At 43.5% G+C, this 27251-nt stretch overlaps 2 protein-coding genes across 2 annotated transcripts in view; both read right to left on the bottom strand.

The window, feature by feature from the left end:
• Window positions 1-3828: 3828 nt before the first annotated feature.
• LOC311052977 (prickle-like protein 2) overlaps window positions 3829-27251 on the bottom strand; it is a gene marked incomplete at its 3' end in the record, with an annotated part of 37951 nt that continues 14528 nt past the window's right edge. The window contains exons 3-11 of the mRNA XM_084068294.1: window positions 27097-27234; window positions 25189-25392; window positions 21955-22141; window positions 21790-21819; window positions 15536-15690; window positions 14188-14484; window positions 8121-8368; window positions 7679-8004; window positions 3829-4961 (exon numbers count right to left, since the gene is read on the bottom strand). Of these exons, the coding sequence (XP_083924420.1) occupies window positions 3829-4961; window positions 7679-8004; window positions 8121-8368; window positions 14188-14484; window positions 15536-15690; window positions 21790-21819; window positions 21955-22141; window positions 25189-25392; window positions 27097-27234 (2718 nt within the window). The remainder of the gene's footprint in view (window positions 4962-7678; window positions 8005-8120; window positions 8369-14187; window positions 14485-15535; window positions 15691-21789; window positions 21820-21954; window positions 22142-25188; window positions 25393-27096; window positions 27235-27251) is intronic.
• Window positions 9302-10402, bottom strand: LOC311053273 (kelch domain-containing protein 3-like; the record flags this gene model as incomplete). Its single annotated transcript, XM_084068733.1, has 1 exon — window positions 9302-10402. The coding sequence occupies one exon, from the start codon at window positions 10400-10402 to the stop codon at window positions 9302-9304; it is 1101 nt and encodes a 366-aa protein (XP_083924859.1).

The raw sequence follows: 27251 nt of genomic DNA, 5'->3' as shown, positions 1-27251 counted from the left end.
CCATGGGGTGACTAATCCATAGATTTTTTTATTTTTTTTGGGTGAACTATCTCTTGAGCCCCATGAAAAGAAAAATATCAGATCTAAATGCTTGTAGCTTGTAGATCAGATATTTTGGACAAACAAATCCTCAGTATATTTGCCGAGACCGAAAAGAAATGTTATTATAATCGCAGATATATCGGGCCGACGGATACATCAGCCAGGCCCTATCACACGCTAGGTCTCACAGCCACCCCAGAGATCAGTGCAATGAGACGCCACTTCCTATTGGTCCAGTGAAGTACGCTTTATTTCCAACATGAGACAACAGCCACAAATGAACATGCAACTCTCCCTATGAGCTCTACGTCATCTTATACAAATAATGATTCTTTTGATACAAAATATATATATAATATAAATATTTAAGACCATATGTACATAACATTTACATTACTACATCCATATAACTTTAATAATAACATGATTTTTTTTTCCTTATTACTGTATATACATTTAACAGGTATTATTAATTCATTTATTGTTATTAGGATTATTTATCATCTAAAGGTAACTCTCAAAAGAAAACAAAAGCATGTGGCGGAGATTAAAACGGGACCATACCTGACGTTTACTGTGCTTGAATGGCCGAGGAGAAGAGCTTTTTGTCCTTGGTGAAAGCATGAAGAGCGTGGGTTAAAAAGCGTGATTTACACTTCGCCGCGCGACAGTCTCACGTGAAAAAAAGCCGATCTACAACAAGGGTTTAGTGTTGATTTCATCGACTAAAAACTATGACGAAAAATGTTCGTCGACAACCTTTTTTCACTGACGAAAACTAAATACAAACTAAGCTACTGTATGATGACTAAAACCAAGACTAAATATAATTGACAATTTCGTCAACAAATAAAAACTAGACTAAAATGTTAGTGAGGGATCTAGTGGAGAAGAGATCCAGTAGAACTAAAAGACAAGTCATTTTATGTTTGGTTGCGCTCGGGTGTTGCACTCTGAAAATAGCAGATCTACAAGCTCACAACGCGTCGTGCTGCGACGCGTTGTGAGCTTGTAGATCTGCTATTTTCAGCATGCATCCAAGTGTAAAATCAACCATTACGACGCCATCAAGGCACCACCAACATCCTTTTGAGTCGACTAAATCAACTGTAGATTTAGTCGACTATGATATTTAGTAAACTAAAACATTTCAGATGACTAAAATATGACTAAAACTAAACAGAATTAGTTTCAAAAGACTAACTCAAACTGAATCTAAATTTGCCGTCACAATCAACACTACAAGGGTTCCCAAACTTTTCAGGCCGCGACCCCCCCAAAATAATCACAATTGAACTGATTTAAACCGACCCCCAGTTTGGGAACCACCACCACAAGTCGAGCTCGGCTATTTCTGGCGTGGCGACACTGCCGCACGACGTCGCGCAAATCGGGCGTTAGTATGCAAAGCACAGGGGGTTCAACTGACTATTTTGTACAAGGTGAAAACGGGGCTATAACAGGCCAATGCTATTATTTCCAGCAGCTTTTTCTTCTTTTCTTTTTTTTTTTTTCCTTTTTGGGGATTCCAACGACGTAAATGAAGACACAGTTCTGAATCCAGCACGCAGCTTTCACTATCCCAACACGGAACACGTTTTTTCTTTTTTTTTACTGCCCGGGGGGCAGAACAACCAGATTTAGTACAGTTTCACCAATTAAACCCCTTTTTTAAATCCTTAAAGGGGGGTATTGATTCTCTCCTGCACACGCATACACGCACGCACGCACGCACGCACACACTCACAAACACACAAAAACATGCACACACACACACACACACACACACACACACACACACACACGCATAAGAGTTTCTCAATTATTTGCTTTATCCACATAGTGTTCACCACTTGAACCCCAGCATCCATATTCTAGGGGGGGGGACATTAGCCAAAAATAGCCGATCTTCAAGCACACAAACGTGTCGCGTAGATCGACTATTTTGGGGCGAAGAAAAAAAAAAACAGTGTAAAAATGAGGGAAAAAAAGCCGTCCAAGTACGGAGTCAACTCAGGTCCACTCCAGTATGACTTTGAAAGTCTAGAGAGAGGCGTTTAAGTGGTTAATGCATCCCAGCCGTCAGCAGCCTCGTTGTGCTCCATCATGATAAACATTCTTGGGTGTTATATAAGCCAGAGAGCAGCGCTCGCTGTCATGATCAGATCATGCTGTAGTGTGTAGGTGTGTGTGTGTGTGTGTGTGTGTGTGTGTGTGTGTGTGTGTGTGTGTGTGTGTGTGTGTGCACAAAGCAGCAGCACTCTTATCTATCCTGGTGCACACGTTGCATAAGCTCACATACAATGGAGAGTGATGCTGCGCTGCCCTTTTTTTCATTTTTATAAACCTCCCCTCCCCTGTCCCCTCATATACTCTCGTTTCACATGCAGTGTGTTATACTGGCATATATATACTGTGCTCACTAAAAAAATCCACTCTTATCATGTCTATGGCTGTGAATCTACCACTCTATCATCATCCTATCATAATCTATAACTCTGTCCATCTGTCATTCTATTGCCTCTTATCACTGTCAGTCTATATCACTGTCAATCTGTCCCTCTATCTATCTCACTGTCACTCTCAACTCTATCAGTCTAACGCTCTGATTCTATCACTATCTCTCGTCTTATGGCTGGGCAATATATATATCGATATTGTATCGATAACGTAATATATTATATTAGCCCATTATGACCTGAGGCGATTCTTTAAAAAAAATCTAAATCCTAACAGTTTTTTGAAAAAAATAAAAACGTTTTTAAGATTTTTCAAAAATAGCAGATCTACAAGCTCATAGCGCGGCACTCGGTGCCGCGCTATGAGCTTGTATATCTGCTATTTTTGAATAGCCAAAGAAATCTAAAGTGACACAGATGTGTCACTTTTCTTCTTAATGGGTTAAACTCGATTGTCATCTGGGATATTGGATATAGCGTAATATTGTGATTCTTTTCCTGGTTGTAATAACTTAAAAATGGTAAAAAATAGCTCCATAGCCAAAATAGCAGATCTACAAGCTCATAGATCGGCTGTTCAGGCTGTTTGAAATGTTTTTAAAATGTGATTGTATCGTCACAATACGATATTACTGTATACCAATATCGCAGCCCTATTCCCTCTCCCTCCCACCCCCTCTCTACCGTCTCTCTGTCTGTCTCTGTTTGTCTCTGTGTGTCTCTCTCTCTCTCTGTCTCTGTCTCTGTCTCTGTCTCTGTCTCTGTCTCGCTCTCTCTCTCTCTCTCTCTCTCTCTCTGTCTTTGACTCTCTCTAGCCAAACTCCAACACTCATACTTCCATTCTTCCGTCCTCCACTCGCGTCCTCCAGTCACACCTTAGCCCCGCCTCTGAGCGAGGACAGAGGAATGGATGGGGTTTGGCTGTAAAGGAATGGGAACGCTCCTCGACTCAGTCAGTTGAAACGACGGCAATTCCTTGACGTGTCAAACACCTGGATGGCTGGAGCACTCCGGAGCCCGGAGGAGGGTTGTCATATGGAGGAGGAGACATTATACGTCACGTATTCCTACGTTAAAAAACAAAAAAAAACATCCACAAAGGAGACAGGAAGGAGACACTTGATGTATCCTCGCCAGAACCTCGCTCCAAGCGATGTCCGGGTCACGGCCTGGAGGAACGGACAGAGTGCGGAGGAGGAGGAGGAGGAGGAGGAGGCGAGGAGGCAGAAATGAAGAGTAATCAGGATTGGGCTTCTCTTCTCTCCCTCGCTCTCCTCCGCTCGTCACTTCTCTCTCTCCTCCACTCGTCCACGTTGTCTCCGTCTCTTTAAGAAACCACACAGTTCTTGCTCTTCCTCCTCTGCCGGGTGTGCAGCTGGTGGCCGTGGGCGTTCCCGTGCAGCAGGGGGGCGTGGTGGTGGTGGCCCCCCCCCACCCCCACGCCCACGCCGCCCGTGGCGGGGCTGTAGCGGTGCCGCAGCTCCTCGTTGATGTACCTCAGCTGCACGGGCCGGGGGATGGGCTCCCCCAGGAAGTACCCCTCGTCCCCCCCCTCCTCCCCAGAGCCCGAGGAGGACGAGGAGCAGCTGTAGCACCACGGCTCGCCGGCCCCCTCTCCCCGGTAGCCGTCGGCCCCCCAGCTCGCCCTGCCGCCGCCGTCGCCGCCCCCCGGTCCCCCCCCGCCGCCGCCGAGGGCCCGCCACCCCCCCCCGGACCCCCCGGCGGCGTCCTGCAGCGTGAGGTCCGAGGTGGTGCGGGGGCAGGGCCGCTGGCCCCCGTAGGCCTGGTGGGGGCGGTACCCGGCGGGCGCCAGGCCCAGCAGCTCGCGGGCCGTGTGGCCGGAGGGGAAGCGCTCGTAGTCCTCCTGGACGCGCCGGTGCGGCGGCTCGGCCGCCGGCGCCGCCGCCAGGTGCAGCGCGTTGTCTGAGCGGGAGCGGCGAGAGCGCTTGTGGCGGCGCCGCCCGCCGCGGTGGTGGTGGTGATGCTGGCCCTTGTTGTTGCCGTTGCCGTGGTTACTGCGGTGGTGCTTGTGCCATCCCGGCTGCTGCTGCTGCAGGGGGGGCTGTTGCTGCTGTTGTTGTTGCTGGGAGACGGGCTCCTGCCCGCCGCCGGGTCCGTGCCGGCGGGGGGTCCGCTCGCTGGCCGAGGTGACGCGCAGGTTCCCGCTGCTGCCCGACGGCCCCCCGACGAAGCGGGCGCCGGCGTCGAAGGGCAGCGGGTGGGGGGCGTCCCAGTACTGCAGAGGGTAGCCCACCCCCCTCATGGGGTGGGCGTCCATGTTGTTCCCGAAGGGGGGCCGCGAGGAGGACAGCGACTCTGTGCTGTGGAACTGGCTGAGCGTTCCCATGATGCTCTTCTCCGACACGTTGACCCCGGAGTCCTTGCTGAGGTCGGGCATGGAGAACCTGGACAGATGCTCCTGGCGCTCCTGGCGCTTAGTGACCCCGTCCAGAGAGTTCCCTGCAAACGACCACAGGCACAACGCACGACTTTAGCTTCATTTAGAAACGCTGTGTTAAAGCTCGACTATGCAAGATTTCTGGTCTGTGTGTGTTAAACCTTTAAACTGAATGTTTCCCTTGGGTACTTGGGTCAAATGAATGACAAAAAAATATATATAAATATATATATATACATTCTTTTTTATTCTCAAATATAAATAATTTAAGGTCATAGGTAACACTCCAGTGAACTTTTCTTTTTTTAATTATTGCTTTATTTTATTTTATTGCTACCTTGAAAACCTTATTACACCTTTTACACTCGTGTGTGTGTGTGTGTGTGTGTGTGTGTGTGTGTGTGTGTGTGTGTGTGTGTGTGTGTGTGTGTGTGTGTGTGTGTGTGTGTGTGTGTGTGTGTGTGTGTGTGTGTGTGTGTGTGTGTGTGTGTGTGTGTGTGTCGCGTGCATGTGTGCATGTGTGTGTGTGACCACAACATGGTGATATACGATATGACTGCATGTATTGTGCTATCATTAATATCATAATATCACATCATATACATTCCTTTCCCGGCAGTCCCAAAAAAAAAGCTTGCCGTCACATTTTGTGACTAATGTTTGTGTCCTGCTGCCGGCTATATTTATCAGATGCATAGCATTAGAGATGGATGTGTTCAGTGTAGCTGAGCCAAGAAGCATTTGACAAGCGTATACCCCATTGTGAATTATATTAGCTGCCAGCTGTGTTTATTTCCACCTGCCAGGACACATCTGTGACCAGTGGCTGGAAAGTGACTGAGTATATTTACTCAAGTACTGTACTTAAGTACAATGTTGGGGTACTTTGTTCACTTTACTGGAGTATTTCTAATTTTCTATACTTGTACTTGTACTTCACTACATCTCAGAGGCAAACATTGTACTTTTTACTCCACTACAATTATTTGAAAACTGTATTACTAGTTACTTTGTTGATTTTGATTATTATTACAAAACATACATTAACCACTTCAGCCCTATGTACAGTAGTAGTATTTGAAAATAGCCGATCTACAAGCTGACAACGCATCGCACTGTGATGCGTTGGGAGCTTGTAGATCTGCTATTTTCAAAATATTTTTTATACATTTAGACATTTGAAAACTTGAGACATTGAGACGAAGTATAATTTTGATGCCAGTGCTTTTGTACTGTTACTCAAGTGCATTTTGAAATACCGGACTTTCACTTGTAACAGAGTATTTCTACATTGCAGTGTGAGTACTTTTTCCACCACTGTCTGTGACAAAGGGCCCATGGCTTGCAAACGTTTGTCAACAGGTGGCAGTATTGAGCAACTTGCTCTATGACAGCAGTGAAGGAGTGTGGGTGGCAGTGAATAGGTGTGTCAGTGATGTGCAATAGGCTCTATGCACAGCAGCCATATTGGAAAGAAATTGGGCCTCTTCTTACTTCCTTCACAGGTGTTACCAATGATACTAATGAAGGCTCTGTTCCATTCTGGTCAGGGTGCTGATATTGTGCATGTTGGCTCACTAGAAACACTCCATTTTGGTTCCCAAATAGTCCCTTATGGTGGGTGTGTAACTCTGAGAGTGTACAAATGGAACCAAATGGACCCTTACGGGTCCATTTGGTTCCATTTGTACACTCTCAGAGTTATGGGGGCCCTTGAAAATAAGACAACCACTGTGCCACACTAAATGGAACTGAGCCTTAATTAGTATTATTGTTAACACCTGTGAAGGAAGTAAGGAAGGGGCCCAATTCATTCCCAATATGGCTGCTGTGCATAGAGCCTATAAGTGAAAGTATCAATTCAATACTGCAATATAGAAATACTCTGTTACAACTAAAAGTCCGGAATTCTAAATGTACTTGAGTAAAAGTACACAAGTAGTGGCATAAAAATTTGTAAAAGTACAAGTACTCATAATGCATAATGTCTCATTTCACGTTTTCAAATGTATACAAATCTTTAGAAAATAGCAGATCTACAAGCTCACAATGCGACGCATTGTTATTTGCTATTTTCAAATGGCCAAAATGTATATAGGGCTGAAGTGGCTAATGTATGTTTTGTAATAATAATCCAAATCTATAAAGTAACTAGTTACTAAAGTTTTCAAATAATTGTAGTAGAGTAAAAAATACAATATCTGCCTCTGAGATGTAGTGGAGTGGAAGTAAAAGTAGGCCTACTGAAAATTGGAAATACTCAAGTAAAGTACAAATACCTCAAAATTGCACTTAAAGGAGAATTTTGGACTAAGTTGTTCTTACCTTTTCTATAACGTTATGATATCTTAAGATGAATAGTACAGTAGAAACATTTCATAACTCCATCCCGGGTTAAAAAAAACCCCTAAGTCTCACTAGACGAGATTGAAATCTCGAGATTTCAATCTCGTCTAGTGAGACTTCTGTTTTTTTTTTTCTTTCTTTTTTTTTTGACAGTGTTCTGTCACTATGAACGTCAGATCTAAAAAAAAAAAAGCTATTAAAATATGCGATCTAGCGCAAGGCCTATCCGCGCACGCTTTAATCTGTGGCGGACCCTGGATGGAGTTATGAAATGTTTCTACTGTACCATTCATCCTAAGATATCATAACGTCATAGAAAAGGTAAGAAAAACTTAGTCCAAAATTCTCCTTTAAGTAGTACTTAAGTGAATGTATTCAGTTACTTAGTTTCCACCACTTGTGTCGTCCAAAAAGAAAAAAACGTGTAGTGCACCTGCAGTGTTGGACATGGTGATGGAGTCCATGGATCCGCGGGGGGTCTGTTCCAGGGGCGTCAGGGTCTCGTTGAAGCTGCGGGAGTTGACCGGGTTCCTCCTGGTCAGAGGGGGGCGCCCCCCGTCCCTCTGGAACTGGAAGCCCCCGTGCATGCTGACGGTCCTCTTGTCCTGGAAGGCGTGGTTCTGGATCTGGTTCTGGTTGTGGCCCTGGGCCTGGCTGGACATCTCGTTGAAGCTCATCTGCGTGCGCAGCTTGCTGGGCCGGAACTCGTCCACGCTGGGACTGCTGTGCTGGATCCAGTTCTCGTTGAAGGAGTGGCCCCTGGTTGATTGATCGATTGATTTATTGATTGATTACTGTATTAATCACGATTATTTATACGACACTCGAATCGCCAACTAAAAACAATGTCAGGATCGCGACAACAGCCCCCTTACCTGAGCGCCGCCATCATTTGCGGGGTTCTCTTGGCGTTGGCTTGTGGCTCGTTCCCCCAGGAATCGGGCCTCTTCCCCGGGTTGACCGGGCTCTGGGCCGGGAGGGGGTGAGGAGGAGGAGGGGGGTTGGGGCTGGGGTTGTTGTAACCCTGCCGGGGGTTGCATTGCCCCAGCAGCTGTATGGGCGTGGGGGTTGGGGAGGGGTCTCGTTGGGTGGGAGGGTACGGTTCATCCCGGCTCATCCACACCTAATAATGATAATAATAAGAATAATGCATTTTATTAGTGGGATCGCTTTAGCGATCACACTAATGTTATCTTCACTATTTATTATTGTCTCCGCCAGAGGTGGAGAGTATGTTTTCGTCTCCGTCCTTCCGTGTGTCCGTCCGTCTCAGCCAAGCTAACATTGGTCAAGCTTCACGTGACAATATGTTGTCACCAATGCTTTGATTGGCTAGCGAGACGCATGATGACATAAAAACCTGGCTATAAATAGCAAATGTGCTTCAAAAAATCATTTATATTTTTGGGGCGGTGTAGCCGCCCCCTATAAGTGAGTTTTGGACACCGACCAAAAAATGTGTGTACCCCCTAACCCTTCCATTGTTAATGCAAATCGATACTTTTTTCATATCAGCCAATCACATTACAGCTAGTGTCATCACCACTAACTGTAATGTGATTGGCTGACTTTGCAAATTCAGGACTGTGATTGGCTAGCGAAACACATGACACATGTGCAGCCCTATGAATAGCAGTATGGACTTTAAAAAAAGTCATTTATCCTTTTTTTAAAGTGAGTCATGTTGTGATGACCACACACCGCCCACTTCACACTGGGTGTGATTTTTGGAAGCTAAGCTAACATTGGTCAAGTGACACGTGACAATATGTAATATAAATAGGTAAGACAGGATTTACCAGGAACAGTACTGGCGGAGACCTGTGCTCCGAGGAGCACATTATCTAGTTGTTATTAACCCCGTCTTTTGGGTAATTTCAATGGAGAAATGCCATTTAGTGACGTCATAATGCATAATGCCATTCTAGTCATAATGCATAATGCCATTCTAGTGTCATAATACTGATGTCATTATATTATGACCCTACTATAACACTACATAACACTACTAACACTATCAATACAGCAACATTCTTAGCGATCCCACACTGTTTCTTCAGGAACAGTACTTTCTAGTGTTATTTATTATTATGTTGTTGTTGTCGTTGGTTGTCATGGCTACCAGTTCCCACCTGACATCGTGTGGGAGTTCAGACTGCTCCAGACCGTACTGAATGACTGCTAGCTTACATAGTGTCTTAAGACTAGGACTTAAGTCTAAGATGTACAGATCATCAGAGGGAGTGTCGAATCTGTGTTTGGATCCTCCAAAGAGGATGATAAGATCTCCCATCATGCAACAGCACATGCCATACATTGGACACGGTCCTTTCCCCTTGGGCTCAAGCTTCTTCCAGGAGAAGGTCTCTGGACTGAATCTCCACAGATCACTGAAGGTCTGGTTACCGTTGAGGCCACCTAATATGTACAGCTCTCCATTGTAGGTAAAGGCTGAATGACTCCTGCGTCTTTCTGGAAGAAGCTGTGCAGAAGGTGTGTTAAGCCAGCAGTTGATCTCTGTGTCAAACACTCTGATGGTGTTGTTGTAGACCCCCTGGTTCCCCTCATATCCCCCAAACACAAACATCTTTGTTCCGATGATGGTGGCAGAGTGGCGTGTTGAACCAGGCGGTGGGGTTCCTGTGGTGTTAATTAAAGACCAGACCATTGTGGCGGTGTCCAACTTGTACATGTCATTATCCATGCATCCAGTCAGCTGGTTAAGTCCTCCACGGATAAACATGACCTTCTCCAACACACAGGCTGAGTGGTGGTACCTCTCCTCTGGAACAGTCCCAGAAACCCTGGTTTTCAACCATCTGTGGGCGTCGACATCAAATGCATAAAGCACGTTGTAGAACTCCCCTCTCCAGTTTCCTCCCCAGACATAGACTGTATATTCTACCAGCACAGCTGAGTGGCCGTAGCGCTTGGAGGGAACCTCAAGGTGACGTTCTCCTCTTCCAGGTGTCAGTGGAGGCAACTTCCTCCAGCATAAAGACACCGTGTTGAAGACATGGACATCCATCTGATCCATGGTGTTGTGGGTCTCTCGATCTAAGCCTCCAAAGAAATAAAGGTTGCTCCTCACTGCTACAGCAGCAGGATCGGTTCGCTTTGGTCCTCCTGCTTTGGAGGAAACGGCCCAACGAGACATTACCCTGTCTGTCTGTCTGTCTGTCTGCCTGCCTGCCTGCCTGCCTGCCTGCCTGCCTGCCTGCCTGCCTGCCTGCCTGCCTGCCTGCCTGCCTGCCTGCCTGCCTGCCTGTCTGTCTGTCTGTCTGTCTGTCTGTCTGTCTGTCTCTCTCTCTTCTTTCTCTCTTGACGTCTAGAGTCATTGTGAACACAGCTGCATCACCTTATATCTTCTGGTGTGAAATCACATGCAACACAAACTGTCGCATGCATGCCTTAACGACGCCAATTTGTGCAGCTGTTCTCATCTGCACCCTCTTACTCTCTTTAAAACCATGTTCATTCACACTCACTGGAAATTGTTGGTATATTACAGTGTTGAGTCATTTGTGAACCAGAGCCAATCTGTAAGCCCAACGACCTGGAGTCAGCTGCAGCTAATCGGACACTGTGGCGTTCTTTATGCAATGAGGGGGTCACACTCCCCCCTGGTTCCAGACATGGTTCCAGCCTCTGGTGTAGTTCACTCAGTGTTTTCTGTTTTTCCTTCTTTTAGTGAGCTTGTTGGCAGTGAGCACACTCATGTTATTGTGGGATCGCTTTAGCGATCATAATGCATGATGCCATTCTAATGACGTGATAATACTGATGTCATTGTATTATGACCCTACTATAACACTACTAACACTATCAATACTCAACTACCAGCAACAGTCTTAGCGATCCCGCACTGTTTCTTCAGGAACAGTACTTTCTAGTTTCTATTGCACTTTTCTTTCACAAAGACTAAACTGATATTTTCATCTTCCGTAAATAATCAAATGAATCCCCGTCCACACGTCAAAACCCACAAACACAGTGTTACAGCCAGCTGTATTTTAGCCTGTATTATTTATATAATTATTCTGCATCTTACTGCCAAGAATGACTTATAATGAGACATTGTCATAACGCCCTGGCTGCCACTTTTTGGAGAAAAAAAAACGTTCAGAACCCAAGATATCATGATCTGAAGATTTGCTGCTCCATTCACTTCTTGGTTAACTTATTACTTAAAAAGGCTGTATCTCGGCTCCTGTGCACTATTTTTTTTTACTATGTATTTTTGGCGCCCAGACATGTTATTTTCAAAGGCAGACAATTAATGTCAATGAGGTCGCGACGACGACCTCGTTGACATTTGTGAAACCAGAAATAAGTCTGGCAGTGAGAGAGTTAATTATGTTATTTGGTATTTCTTGTATATTATGTATTATTCCTGTGCTTTTCTGTAAGGTGGAGAGGTGGAGAATTGATTGCCAATTGACAGACTGACAGCTGCCTGTGGAAAATGGATTTATACTGGTCTGTTGATCCCTGGAGAATACCAGCTGCCCTTGGTAGAGACAAGCCCCTTTCCGTAACCCTGTACACCTTCTTTTTTTCATTTGGGATGGCGGTATCCAGGGTTCCTTTAAAGTCAATGCCTTCTCCCTTTCACCCACTGGTACCACTCTCTGGTCTCTGACAAATATAACATTTCTAAAGTAGGGGTCTTCAACAGGGGGTCCGGGACCCCTAGGGGGTCCTCAGAGTTACTACAGGGGGTCCGCCAAATCTTTGTGTGATATGATCTTTTTTTTTATCTTAACCACTTTGAACCCTAGCATACTTTTCTGAGGAGAACTTTAGCCAAAAATAGCAGATCTACAAGCTCACAACGCCTCACAAGCTTGTAGATCTGCTATTTTTGGCAAAGAGGTGTAGGTGTAGAGGGAAAAAAAGAGCAGTACCAAGTAAACAGAAAAAGTTTAATCTGAAACTAAATGTAATACAATATCTAGAGGGGGTCCCTGCTTCATCTCTTTCTCAGCTAGGAGGTCCTTGGCCTGAAAAGGTTGAAGAGCCCTGTTCTAAAGTGTTGCAGAGAGATTTCAAGGATACCCTGAACTGCGTTAAAGGGTTCCGCGTAAACGTGTGTTGATCTGCGTTGCCGTTAAACATGTTTACATGGCTACGTGTTCAATTTGGTTGGTCCTTGGCAGTGGTGTAAAGTAACTAAGTACATTTACTTATAAGTACTGTACTCAAGTACAATTTTGAGGTACTTTTAGTACTTTTACTTCTACTCCACTACATCTCAGAGTCAAATATTGTACTTTTACTCCACTACAATTATTTGAAAACTTTAGTTACTAATTACTTTGCAGATATACTGTACATTGTAACGAAGAGGTCCTCTGTTACTTATAATTGGCACTATTTTGCACACCACTTATTTTGCACATATATATTGTAACAGTATTTATTGATTTATTTATATTTGCACAGCATTTTGCACTTTACCCTTTTTCACAGTATATTTGCACACAAGGATATTGGATCATGATGGGCAAGTGCAATATAGCCAGTGCAATACCATAAGAGGAATGTGTAATATGTTTTAGTGCAATATAATATTTGGCAATATATATGGGATGTTGAATTGTGATTTTAATACTGCTTACGTCTGTCTGTTCCAGGGTGTTCAGGCAAAAGAGTCCCCAGGGTGCCCGAGCACCATATATGGGTTTGGACTGGACCACAGTAGAAGAGAGAGGGGGGTTTTGTGTTGTATATTGGAAGCTGCTAATAATGTGATAAGGTTTGTTTTGCAATAGGGTGCTTAAGTTATATGTATTTACCAGGGGTATTGATTCAGATGTTTAATGGAATGTGTGGTTTAGATTTGTTGCATGTTTGAGGTAACCTGGCTCCAACATGGTTGAACCCACACTTGATTGACTCACACTTGATTGGCTCAGCTGAGTATAAAAGGCTGCCAGAAACTAAAACACTCAGTTTTAGTATTAGGACATGGTGGAGCTGCCGACCACCATGCCACCTTTTGCTGCTGATGCCCCTACCCTGTCTGTGCACTTAAAAGCACCTTTGGTTGCAATCTACCTCCTGACTCCGTGCTGTTTCCGGCCGCTTATTGGGTCAGTCCTTTACATACATTATTATATTATATGACATAGATTAACCACTTCAGCCCTATTTTATACCAATAGGCTATTTGAAAATATCCGATCTACAAGCTCACAATGTGTCGCGATGCTTGTAGATCTGCTAATTTCAAACATTTTAGTACTTTTACTTTTGTTACTTTAAGTATATTTTGATGCCAACACTTTTGTACTTTTACTCAAGTAGCATTTTGAACACAGGCCTTTTACTTGTAACTGAGTATTTTTTATATAGTGTGGTATTGCTTCCGCTACTTAAAGACGGGGTGCCGTGATTTTCAGTGACCCCCCCCCCCCCCCCCCCCTAAAACATAATCATCAGGTATTATGGTTATACTAGGAGGAAGATATTTTTCAAAAAAGTGTACAGAAATTGTTAAAATTGTTTTTATGTGGACACGCCTCCAGTTCATTAAGTATACCTGGTTCTCACCTTAGCACCTCCTCCACCACCTTAGCACCACCCACCTGTCCTAGTCCCTCCTCCTCCTCATGCCCACACCTGTTGTTTTATGATAATGAGGGGGAGGGTATATTTTTTACTCTGTCACTAAAGCGCTGTTTTTCTATTGGCACGTTTGACCCTCAAGGTTTCAGCCTCCAGGTAGAAACTCAAAATAGTCAGAGAAGACATAAAACACCATAAAAACACCACCAGGGGGATAAATGAAGTTCTATCAACCTCATAGACACATGAAAAACAGAAAAAGTGCAAAACCATGTTTAAGTAAAATATCTGAGTACTTCTTCCACCACTGGTCCTATAATAGGCACAAAAAAAACTTTGAGAACCCCACTGGTTTATAGACGTGTGTGTCACCTGGTTTAGGCTGGGGGTGCGGCTAGGGGTGCGGCTGGGGGTGCGGCTGGGGGTGTGCCCCGAGGAGAGGCTGAGGCGGTCCATCTGGACGGACAGGGGGTCCACGTCGGCGGACAGGCGGTCGGGCATGGGGGGCGGGGCCGGCTGGCGAGCAGGCACCTCGGTGCTCCGCTGGCGCTCCAGCTGGTGCTGCTCGGCGTTCCGGCGCTCCTTCTTCCCCACCTTGGTGCTGTGGCGAGACTCGCGGGAACGTGCGCTCTGGAACGCAGAGTCCGACGAGTCCGACTCGTCTGGGTCCTGATGGGGTTCACACACACACACACACACACACACACACACACACACACACACACACACACACACACACACACACACGCGCGCACACGCACACACACCTGATTAATAACCTTAATAATTACATATATATGAGCGAACGATTAAATTGATTAAACATAACGTGATGTGGAATATATCATCTCTCTCGGGTGGAAACCTCATATGTCCCAAAACAAGGCCCAAAACGAGCCTATAGATCTGCTATTTTTGATATGTTTGTGTGACACTGTAGTATGATCAAGTTAAGTAGAGCATTAATTAACAAAAAAACACAAATAGTTAAAATATGGAGATTGTATATCTGCTATTTTTGAATAGCCCAAAGTGTAAAATAACGCTTTTTAGCTCAAATCGAAAAAGTGACACAGATGCGTTCCAGGTCTTAATGGGTTAAGACATTTTTTTTTAATAATATAAAAAAGGAACAGGTTTTATAGTCAGGGGATATTAGCAGAATATTTTCCAATCTTGGAATAAATTCCTTACCAAAATAAATCTTCACCTATGTGTTTGTAAAGGTGTCTAGTAACACATCTCACAAAGACTGAAATTCAGTATCCCCAGGAGAATTTGTGACAGCTCCTTAAAGTTGGGGTACCCACCATAACCTTGGTTAAAAAAAAATAATTAAAAAAAATCCAAATTTAATTCTGTTTTAAGTAGCATGTGAGGGGTCAAACTAGGGTGTTTTTATGATTCTGATCCATTGCAATCATTTGTTTTGCACCAAAACCACTCCTTGGGCTAAAAACGGCCATAGCCATGTATACTTTTTGTGTAAAAAGACCATTGAGATTGGGCCGTTTTTAGCCCAAGGAGTGTTTTTTTCAGTCTTTGTGAGATGTATTACTAGACACCTTTGCAAACACATTGGTGAAGATTTTTTTTGGTAAGGAATTTATTCCAAGACTTTTTTTAATATCCCCTGACTATTAGACATACAAGGTCTCCCCCCGACATCAGCGATCATAGTTATTGGGGTGTATAGTGCATGGGTTTGTTTATTCTCCACCTGTCCGGCGCTGCAGGATCGCGAGCAGAAGATGTGTCCCTGTTTGGGCAGGAAGGGACGTCCCAGCAGGGAGCGCTTACAGCGGGCACAGCAGAAGCACTCCTCTGTGGCGTGCCAGTGCTGCCCGTCATACGTCATCTGACCCTGGTCGATGCCTGCAGCAGATGGGGGGAAAAGGGGGGGGATCAGCACCACCTTAAACCAATGGTTTTCAACCTTTTTCATGCCAAGGAACCCTAAATTGATATACATTTGGCCGCGGACCCCTATCTGAAAATGTTTTGTGCCAGGGACCCCCAGAAGCAAATATATCGGTAAATTTTCGCTTTAAAAAATATCAATATTCAAAGATATGCACACTTTTTTCAAAAATAGCAGATCTACAGCAGCTTGTAGATCTGCTATTTTTTAATAGACAAAGCTAGGTGGTTAAAAATGATTGTGACGCTATTAACTAATTTTTCTGGGGACCCCCTGGTATTCCCTCAAGGACCACTGGTGGTCCCCGGACCACTGGTTGAGAACCACTGCTCTAGTCCATGGGTCTTCAACAGGGGGTCCGGGACCCCCAGGGGGTCCTCAGAGTTACTACGGGGGGCTGCCAAATCTTTTTGTGATGGGGGGGAACATTTGCCAAAAATAGCAGATCTACAAGCTCACTGTGAGGCGTTGTAGATCGCTATTTTCAGCAGAGATGATGACTTGGACAGGGCCATTTTCGAATTGCAGCCTCCTGAAGGTGTATCTTTAGGGCAGTTTTGAAAGTGAGTAGGGTTTGGTTTTACACTCCTTTACTCCTTTTGATGCCAAGAAGTAGCCTTACTAGTTTGTTTTGGGATGTTTGGAGCCTTGTTTTCAAGGCCTTGGAGGTGTTGTGATACCATGAAGTGCATAATCATAATAGCGCGAGCGTGTTTTGGTGCGAGCGTTCTCCCAACAAAACAAAACAAACGAACAGCTGCTTGAACGCGCAGCGACACCACGGCACGAGCGACACACACACACACACACACACAGTTTAGTTGACAGTTACTGCGCTCCCAGCAGTTACAAAAGTTATGAAACTACGACGCAGTTTATCTTCTGTCGCCGAGTCGTGGTGTTTGCAACATGATATTTATCGAGTTTACGTTCACCAAGCGACAATAACGGAACATAATTAGGCTTTATTGGACTAATTAAAGAACGGGGAACTGCGTGGCTGATGTGATGGATATAATCCCGCCCCTCCGCCTCCCCCCCCCCGGGAATTGTGTGGAGAATGTGAGTGGAAACGGTCAATATGTTTTAATGTCAGCTGTCTTTAACGTACCTGTAACTGTAGCCAAACCGAACACAATAATAGTAATGTTAGCCTAGCTTGTAGCAACAGGGATGAGTGCAGCCCGCGTGCATGCGTGCGTGCGTGCGTGCGTGTGTGTGTGTGTGCGTGGGGGGGGGGGGGCATTTCTGTTCTAACCTGTTTTTTAGACATTGGTTCTGACTCTAACCAAGTGTTGTCTTGTTAGGATGTTATGGGATCAGTGATATAGTCCTAAACCAGGGGTCTACGACGTTTTTCAGGCCAAGGACCCCTTTGCTGTCAGAGAGATGAAGCAGGGACCCCCCACTACACATTGTATGACGTATTGCAGATTAAACTTTGTCATAGATTTCATAGGTAGCTTCATAGACTTATTTGACAGCACTATCATCAGTGATGTGTAAATTCATGATTCATGTTTGTTTGTTTACACATTTATATTTTCTATTAATATATTGATTTTCAGAAATGTACCACTTAAACCCTCAACTTAGTACTTTGTAAACTTGACATTTGGTTCTGTACTTGGTTCACTCTTTTTTCCCTGTAGGCCTACACCAAATCTCTTTGCTGAAAATAGGGAGCTTGTAGATCTGCTATTTTTGGCAAATGTTCCCCTCAGAATAGGGATGCTAGGGTTCAAGTGGTTAATGTAAAATAAATCCTATCACACAAACATTTGGTGGCCCTCCTATTGTAAATATAAGGACCACCTAGGGGTCCCGGACCCCCTGTTGAAGACCTATGTTCTATAACCAGGTGTTGGCTGTGTACTGGGATCAGTGTGGGTTGGTTCTATATTATAACCAGGTGTTGTGTTGTCAGGCTGTACTGGGATCAGTTGGTAGAACTGGATCATTGGTTCTATAACCAGGTGTTTAGTGTTGGGTTGTACTGGGATCAGTGTGGCAAGATGGCAAGTTTGCATGGAATGGATTTATCAGATTTATCATTGACTAAAACTAGACTAAAATCAAAATGTAAACCGTTTTTGTTGACTGAAACAAAACTAAATACTTCATGTTTTGTTGGACTAAGATAAAGACTAAAATGCTCTTTTAGTCCACTAAAACTTGACTAAATAAAAACAGGTTGACGTTGACTAAATATAATGATGACTAATAATAACTAACAAAGGCGATTGAAACTGGACTTACATTTAAACATGGCTGATAAAATGTAACACTGGTACAGTGGTACAAAGCTTAACACAATGTTGAATAAATGTGACTAACAATAGCATAATGCAGCTGTGTTTTCCATCATCACCAACTCGTTAATATTTTGACTTTTTGAGGGAAAAAAATAAGAATTAATTAATTCTATTAATAAAGAATCTTATTCCATTTTTATCAAATTTATTTTGCGTGTGCGCACAATTTCGGTGCATGTTTTTTGTTTGCTCTCAGTTCTTATTCATTAATCATAAATGTTCTTTCTTTCTTTATTTCTTTCTTTCTTTCTTTCTGATACTCAAGGCTTATGGTGTTCCTCCCAACCCACTCAGGACCATAGGAGCCATGCATGTACACAGGTACCAGAGCCACGGTGATGACCCCCAGACGGCAACAGTGAGGAGTTTGACATCCTGGCTGCGGGTGTTGCAGGGGGACACACACCCTCCCTCCCTCGCTTGCATGGAGGACTCTGAATGGCATGGCCAGTGTGTGTGGAAGTCCAACCCGTCCCACCATATCAAGCTCAGCTTCTTCTCAGTCCAGTAGAGTCTGTTCTCCTATACAGCTGTGAATGCTGGACCCTGAAGCCTGCTCTACAGAAGTCCCTGGCCTCTATGCTACACCAGATCAGCTATGTGCAGTACTAAACATCAACCACCAGGATGAACATGTTGCCAATGAACATCTGTATGGGAGGGTGCTACCAAGGGTGAGTGAGAAGATGGCAGTCAGGAGAATGAGGCTCGTCGGTCACTAGGCCTGTCACAATTATTACATAATCGTCTGATCGCAATTATTTTATATAATCGCAAATATTTAATAATCGGCATAATCAATTCCATGTTAAAAAATGTCATATATTTTCAAAAAATGACAAAAATAGTGGAAATAGCAGATCTATAAGCTCAAAACGCGTCGCATCGTTTTGAGCTTATAGATCTGCTATTTCCACTATTTAATGTTTATTTTTAGGTATAAAATAATTAAATATGTGTTGTTTGTCATATCTGCCCTGTGCAACTTTTGTTTACGAAAGCTAAAAAGCCAAACAGAAATGTAATTTTTATTACAGAAACACAATTAAATCGCAATTATTTGAGTGATGATTAATCGTCAACTTCAATTTGTAATCGTCACAGCCCTAGCTGGTCGGTCACTGCATGCCGTTGACACCAGGAGCTCCCGGCGGTACAGTATGGAGGATGGAGATGACTGGAGACACCACTGGAGTGAACTAGAGAGAAGGGGGTTTCTCCATGGGTTTCAAAGTTTGACCCCGGCCAAACAAGTCAAGTAGAAGACGGCTCAAGGTAAGAACCTTGTTTTTATTTAGTTTTTTCTTTGCTGCCGCTGCGTGTGTTGTATGCTAATGCGATTCAAGCTGTTCGTACTATTGTAGTAATTTTGGGACCCAATACCGAGTGAGTGGGTGGCAATGGAACATGTTCAGTGACTCTGGAATGACATGTTCTGGCTCTGGATTTGAAGGCTGCATGTGGTGGCTTTCTTTTTTGCTTTCTCTCTTTCTCTCCAGGAACCGTTTTTTATTTCTTTGCTGCTGCTCCTTGTGTTGTATGCTGTGTGTAGTAATGTGATTCAAGCTGTTGCTCCATTTTCAATCAGTGACTGCATGCTTCTGGAATTGAAGGCTGAATGTGAAATTGTGAATCTATCTATATCCATAGGCGATTCTTGCCTCTGCCACCAGGGGTGGCTAAGGAAATATATGAACATATATTTTTATATATGCAACATGTACTGTATGTTTCTCATATGTGACATATTCGTAATTGGCCACCTGCATACGTCTCTACATATATGTACATATCCATATATGTACATATATATCCATATACTGTATGTGGCATGTACATGTATGTGGACATATAAACTATATATGAGATATATATTTTTTTAAAATATATAAAACATACTATATCCCTGAGTAGTGATCCTCAGCACCTGATCTGAACTGATCTAGATCCCTATAAAAGCAATGTTTGTCTGTGATTCAACCACTTAGCACTGACGAAGGTTGAGCACAGAGCACTTAATGAGCATTTCAAATAAAGAAAAGACATTTTCTTAAAGTCTCTCTAAGGAGTTTTGCTTAAATGTTTTTTGCAGTGAGCGAGTCTCGTTTTTCCAGTTTTCCTTAAATACATAAAAAATAATAATATATATATATTTTTTTTTTAATCGTCCGGCCCCATGCCCCCCCTAAAAATCGCCTATGTGCATTTGATGGGGCGGCTGGGAAATAAATCTCCATGTTTTCCGTTGTCTGATATCATCATGTTGAATGGTTTCTGCTATGTCTGATATCCGTGCATGTTGAAAATCTCCATCACAGTTTGTGTTGTGGCTGACATTAGTTGCAGTGCATTTGACTCCATATACAGTATGTGCATTTGGCGGGGCGACCCATTAGGCAATTTTAATATCGGAGTGTGACAGGCGTAGTAAAGGGATGATGAGGTGTGGGGGGGACAGTGGAGCTAGCCTGTGCAGTGATTTATAGGCTAACAGAAGGACCTTGAAGTGTGAAGTGTTTTGAACAAGATGTATTGGTTTCATACTGCAGATATGGCTAGACCGGAGAAAAGTCTTTTAAGCTCTCCGTTACAGAAGATTAATGCACAATTCTCTAATAGGCACAGGCTTTTATTTATTTCAACTGTAGCGGGTGCCAGGTTTTTATTGAAAGGAGGCATATATAAGAGAGAGGCCTATATTTCTATTTTTCGAAAAAAGGCTTGTATTATATTATTATTGTACAAAAAGAGGCTTGTATTAGAAGAGAAGCTTTTAATCCCTATTGTTTCAACAACGCCCCCGGTCATTAATAGAGATCCGGTTTTTAATTGAATAGAGGTCACTTTTAGACCTGGTATTTCTGTTGAAGAGATTCGGTTGTAGAGGGAAACAAGGAGCAGACACAGTGTAACGGTCAGGATTTGAACCCGGGTCTCCCGCCGCGTGGAAAGCCAGCATCTTATCCACCAGCCTAAAGGGGAGTTCCCCATTGGCCGAGGTAGATATCAGGCTTCTGGTCATCAGGCAGAGGCTCCCAGCCACTATTGCTAAACAAGTAGAGTTGCAACTCTCAGGTCCGTTTCACCAGTGGTGTAAAGTAACTAAGTACATTTACTTAAGTACTGTACTGAAGCACAATTTTGAGGTATTTCTTTTTTACTTTAGTGGAGTATTTCCAATTTTCAATGCTTTTACTTCTACTCCACCACATCTCTAAGGAAAATATTGTACTTTTACTCCACTACAATCATTTGAAAACTTTAGTTACTGGTTACTTTTTAGATTGTTATTACTAAACATACATTAACCACTTAAGCTCTATATATATTTCGGCTATTTTTATACATTTTGAAAACTTGAAATCTGCATAATGACTCTTTTAACTTTTGGTACTTTAAGTACATTTTGATGCCAGTACTTTTGTACTTTTACTCAAGTAAATTTAGAATTCCAGACTTTTACTTGTGACAGAGTATTTCTACATTGCAGTATTGATACTTTTACTTAAGTAAAACATTTAGTACTTTTCACACCACTGCGTTTCCCTAAGTCATAGAGGGTTTTAGGTGGTTAAAGAGAGGCAATAAAAAAAAGTGCAGGACACACGTGTGTGTTTAGTAGTGGTACGTACCTATGTGTTCTCCGCATGCGTCGCAGTACTCTGCGTAGTAGTGGTATACGTACCTATGTGTTCTCCGCATGCGTCGCAGTACTCTGCGTAGTAGTGGTATACGTACCTATGTGTTCTCCGCATGCGTCGCAGTACTCTGCGTAGTAGTGGTATATACGTACCTATGTGTTCTCCGCATGCGTCACAGTACTCTGCGTAGTAGTGGTATATACGTACCTATGTGTTCTCCGCATGCGTCGCAGTACTCTGCGTAGTAGTGGTATATACGTACCTATGTGTTCTCCGCATGCGTCGCAGTACTCTGCGTAAAGGGATTCGAAGCAGTTGCAGCAGTGGGGCCGGCCCTCCTTCATGATGTACCGCTGACCACCGAGGGGCGCCTCGCACTCGAAACAGCAGAAGTGCTTCATGTGCCAGTGGCGGCCCTCCGCCTCGGTGCACTCGTCAGCAAAGATGATCTGCAGGGACGTTCAGAGAATGTTAGAGAGGCAGGGGCTGAAATTCCCTAAAAAGGGCACTTTTAGAAAGAAATAGCAAAAATTGCGGATCCACAAGCTCACACCGCGTTTTTTTGTTACGCCGTATGTCGTATGTATAGAGTACAGAAGTCCTGACGTCACTCGCTCATCCCCAGGTTCGTAAAGTAATTTCTCTATGGAGAATAACATTGGGTCATCATAGAATCGTCTCATATAAGAATTGTGGTCCAAAAATAAACAAACTGTCTCGGCGATATTGTCAGGGAGGAGGTTCTGTATCGTTTATGATAGTCAGTCACTTATATCTGATACAGTCTGTTTCTGGCGAAAATTTAACTAATTCGGGGGAAGTAACATTATCGTTTTCTCACCGTCGGTTGATGCTTCATATCCATAAGAGTCAAACCGCCGGGGTCATTTGTTTATTTTTGGAACACAGTTCTTATTTGACGCGATATTAAATACGTCTATGGGATTCAGAATGGGGGTGGAAAACCGCGAACCAGGTAGACAAACCAAGGATGTGTAAATTACGTCTGACTTCGGTGCTCTATAGCTACTGAAGTTGCGCCGTACGACATGGATTTCTACACAGAGGACAATTCTTTCAACGCAAGCCGCGTTCAAGTTCAGGAGAGTTCGGAAAAAGGCAATTCTCCTTGATGCTGCCTTCGGGTATGGCATGGAAAGGTTTGCATTTCTTTCATCATAGTACTGTAAATGTTGCATTGTCTGGAGAGGCCAGTTTTTTTTACAGACGGGTAAAAGGGCAGGGGCTGAAGCCCCCTTTGATGTCTGTGTGTGCACGCGCCTGATGATTTGCATGGTGGCCAAACAGAACAGACCCGACACGTTCTGATCAGGGTCAACGCAGGTGACACAGGAGAATTCTGGGATAACAGATGAATCCTCATTATACAGACGGCTTAGTTCTGACTAAGCCGTCTGAGTGGTCGAGATAGGCTCTCCATACGCTGGTCATTATGAGCATGATAGCACATCTAGCCGTACTAAAATTAAATGTTTGAAAACGGCCTAATCACAATTTTACTGATCACATTCACAATATACTGTAAATATCACTAAATCTCAATATGAATATGAATAAACACAATATAAATACAACTGATCAAGCTCATAGCGCGGCACTCGGTGCCGCGCTATGAGCTTGTAGATCTGCTATTTTTGAAAAATCGTGAAAAATATTTGTAACTGTCAAATGTATACACATGTTGTATTTTCAGGATTTTGTTAGTTTTTTTTCGTGTTTTCGTTACTTTATTTCGGTGTTAGGGTTAAGTTATTTAATTCTTATTTTTGCCTGATTTTACCAAAAAAAGTTTTTATTTTTTCAAAAAGTGGGGGGTATGAAATCACGGATCTGTGAGAATGAGGGTGTCGCGTCGTACGCACAGTGAATGGCCGTGACGGCCCTGGAATTTGCACACCATTGACCGTTACCATGTGCACGGAACACCAAAGCCCGTTTTTCGCTTTCCAGCTGTCAGCTGTTTATTAGCGTTTTTGTGTTCGCTGGCTCCCGGGTTGCCAAATCATGTGCGCATATCCCCCCACGGGTATGATCTAGTATTACTAATCACAATATAATTACTCCACCACTGTTCAGCTTTGATATTAACAAAGACAGAGCCCTGCTGTGCTAGGCTGGGTGGCTATTAGTGCAGTTCAGTTTGCATGTGAAGTAGCTAAACATAGCGACTAAATGTGTTGTTAATTTTGTTTTTCAAATTTGAGGGTATTATTGACACTCAGTTTGGTAAAAGTTGGCCTGGCACAAAGCCATCTCAATGGCTCTGGACTGCAGGGCTTAGTAAACAGGGACTTGTTATTGTCTCTGTCAGACCCACATTTATTTCCAGCATAATGGAGGGGGATGCCGGGAAAAAGGTTGCTATTTTGAGAGTGAATTGCCCCGCGATATGAATACATTTTAATGATATGTTTTATTTTGATGGTAACTGTTGTATAATCGCAATATCGCACTCGAGGGGTGTGCTTTGCCGTCATTAATTGGCACTTCAGCGATGCTTGCGGAACTCGGCGCAAGCATCGCCATTATAACACCCTCTGGTGTGTAAAGAGCTGTCGATGGTACTTTACTGTATATCAAATAAGAAACAGTGAGTCATGGCCTTTCTCTGAGACATGATGGCAAGAGCTCTGGGAATGTGTTTTTCTTAATCCTCGTTTAAGTTCTGGGAACGCTGGGTTGGATTTGCTCTGGTCACTCGTTTTCATGTCTGGTGGGGATATGTTTTATCCTTGAATGTTTCTCGGTCAGACTTAATTAAATTCATGCATTCCCTTTTGCGGGAAACGTAGACTGATATCATTGTTGTCGGGCAGAAACCTCTTATCTCCATTTTTTTTTGAGGGGGGGGGGGGATTAACACCGCACTTGATCATACTACAACTACAGCATCACACGAAAGCATCAAAAGTAGCAGATCCACAAGCGCTAAACGTGGCACGAAGCGACGTGTTTTGAGCTTGTAGATCTGCTCCTTTTCCTATTTTTGAATTTGAATCCTTGCAAAGTTTTGGACATGAGGTTTCTCACCTGACAGATACAAAAAAAAGAATGAAAGAAGCGAAAATAGCCATTCGATGTGTTCATGTTGTGAGCTTGTAGATCGGCTATTATTATTGCTATCGTACAACAAAGTATTGTAGCGTCCCCCATATCTCGCTCTGGCTGCTGAGTGTTTTGGCACAGGGGGCATACGAGGCGTTGTGAGCTTGTAGATCGGCTATTTTCAAGAGAGTTGATGTAGAGGGAAAAAAAAGAGCAGACCAGGCAAGTACAGAGCCAATGGTCAAGTTGACTAAATATTGAGGCTTTTAAATGTTACAGACCTGTTATGGTCATTCAGAGCTAGTTTTCTATGTGTTTCTTGTAATATTATTGTTCACTCATTTTGTATATGTCCTTGCAAACATTTAATTTTGACAAAAATGTTCACCACAAGCCAGCATGGCGGGGTGACCCCTGCGTGTTACGGTACCTCGTCGCATGCGGTGCAGCGAGGCTTCAGCCTCTCGGCGTGGTGTCGTCCACAGTACACCTTCCCGTCCTGGTAGAAGTAGATGAGGTCCACCAGTAGCTCCTCGCACATGCCGCACACGAAGCAGTGCGGGTGCCAGCAGACTCCGTGGCCCGCCCTCGCCGCAAACACCACCACCTCCCCGCCGTTGATCTGCCCGCCGCACTGGAGAGGGAAGGCGGAGACAATACAGAACGAACGATGAAGGGAGAGAGAAGAAGAAGAGATATGCACACAGATGAAAGGAGTAGTTCACCCCAAAAATGACTTATTCTCTATCAATTACACACCCCATGAGGACTTGAATTCATGGAGATTGTTTAGTTTTTGTCGCATTCCTGAGACAATAATTTGATGACCGCCGGAAAGATGCTAATGTATCCGGTAGGAGACTCAAAGGAGTCTCTTTGAGTCTCCTACCGGAAATACACCCGGTCATCAAATTATTGGCCCAGGAATGCGTAAAAAACTAAAAATCTCCATGAACTCAAGACTTCATGGGGTGTGTAATTTGATAGAATTTCTTTTTTTAAATTGGGTGAACTATTCCTTTAAAGTTAGTGTAAGTGATGTTTGGTTAAAACAGAAAGTTGTTTGTTAAAAGGTTTAAGCTCTATATTCCAATCATCAGTAATCATTATCATTATATTATTATTGCAATCGGATGGGTTGCCGATTTCATCCAATCAGGACAGAGTACCCGTTTTATCATTTTGTCTACTAACTTATTTAGTTTCATCACTTCCCATTTCACCTGTTTATTCTGTGTCAGGTATGAGTTCTCTCTCCTGATTGGATGAAATTAGTATCCCAACCTGAACAAATATATATACAACATAGGGCTTAATTGTTTACACTATTCCTCATGTTGTTGGGGACCCCCTGGAACTCCCCCTGAAGGACCCCTGGGCGTCGGCGTACCCCTCTCTGAGAACCTCTGGCCTTGTAGTCCTCTATTATTGGACATTTCTCACAGACAAACGCTGCTGTTCTTCAGGCTGTTAGTGCCGTTTATTTGTTCTCTTATCTGGTCTCTGCAGTAATGCATTTGCGTTACATTTTCTGTTTTATTGTTTTTATTTATTTCATTTTTTCTCCTGTGTTTTGTGATGTATTGTTTGTTTTGTATCTGTTTTTAACCGGAATGTTGATTACTTTTAGCCCCTATCTCGCCAGTCCCCAAGAGGCCTTGGTTTTCACCAGGCCATGATTAAAAATGAGAATCTGTTGTAAATGTGTTTTTGCCTGTAGGCGCTCGGGTGGTGCAGAAGTAAAGTGTCTGACCACCGCGGAGGATGTGGGGTAGAATCAGTGGTGGAAAGTACATTTACTTAACTACTGCACTTAAGAACAATTTTGAGGTATTTGTACTTTACTTGAGTATTTCCAATTTTCAGTACTTTTACTTCTAGTCCACTACATCTCAGAGGCAGATATTGTACTTTTACTCCACTACATTTATTTGAAAACTTTATAAGGTACTAGTTACTTTGTTGATTTTGATTATTATTATAAACATACATTAACCACTTCAGCCCTATATACATTTCGGTCATTTGAAAATAGCAGATCTACAACCAGAAATCATTGGCATAACGACTAAATTGGGGAGCAAAAGACCGTGAAAGCATCATGATGTGTCATTTTAGATTTTAGCGTTGGCTATTCAAAAAAAATGGCAGATATACAAGCTCACAGCTTTGTGCGGCTTTGTGCCTTGTATATTTTATATATATGCTATTTATGGAAAATGTCGAAAGTGTTTGAAAAATGTTGAATACATTTCCCTGAGAACTAGTGATTTAGAAGGCCTTTCTCTGGTCTTAATGGGTTGAATAAAGGTAATAAATAGTGAAATCAAAGTGTAACCTGTTGGCAAGAGGCTCCATTGACTGTGAGGGGGAAGGGCCGGACGTTGCCCCTCCCCAGGTTGTCTTTCTTCCGTTGGTTACTGAAGATCTTCAGCTCTCTCTTCTCCTCCTCGTCCAGCCCGTTACAGTAACACACCTGGATGGGGCAGGGCA

Source organism: Gymnoscopelus microlampas (assembly GCF_963454915.1).
Source record: "Gymnoscopelus microlampas genome assembly, chromosome: 10".
NCBI lineage: Eukaryota > Metazoa > Chordata > Actinopteri > Myctophiformes > Myctophidae > Gymnoscopelus > Gymnoscopelus microlampas.
Note: the sequence above shows the minus strand (reverse complement) of the source record. Positions and strands in the feature narration are given on the sequence as shown.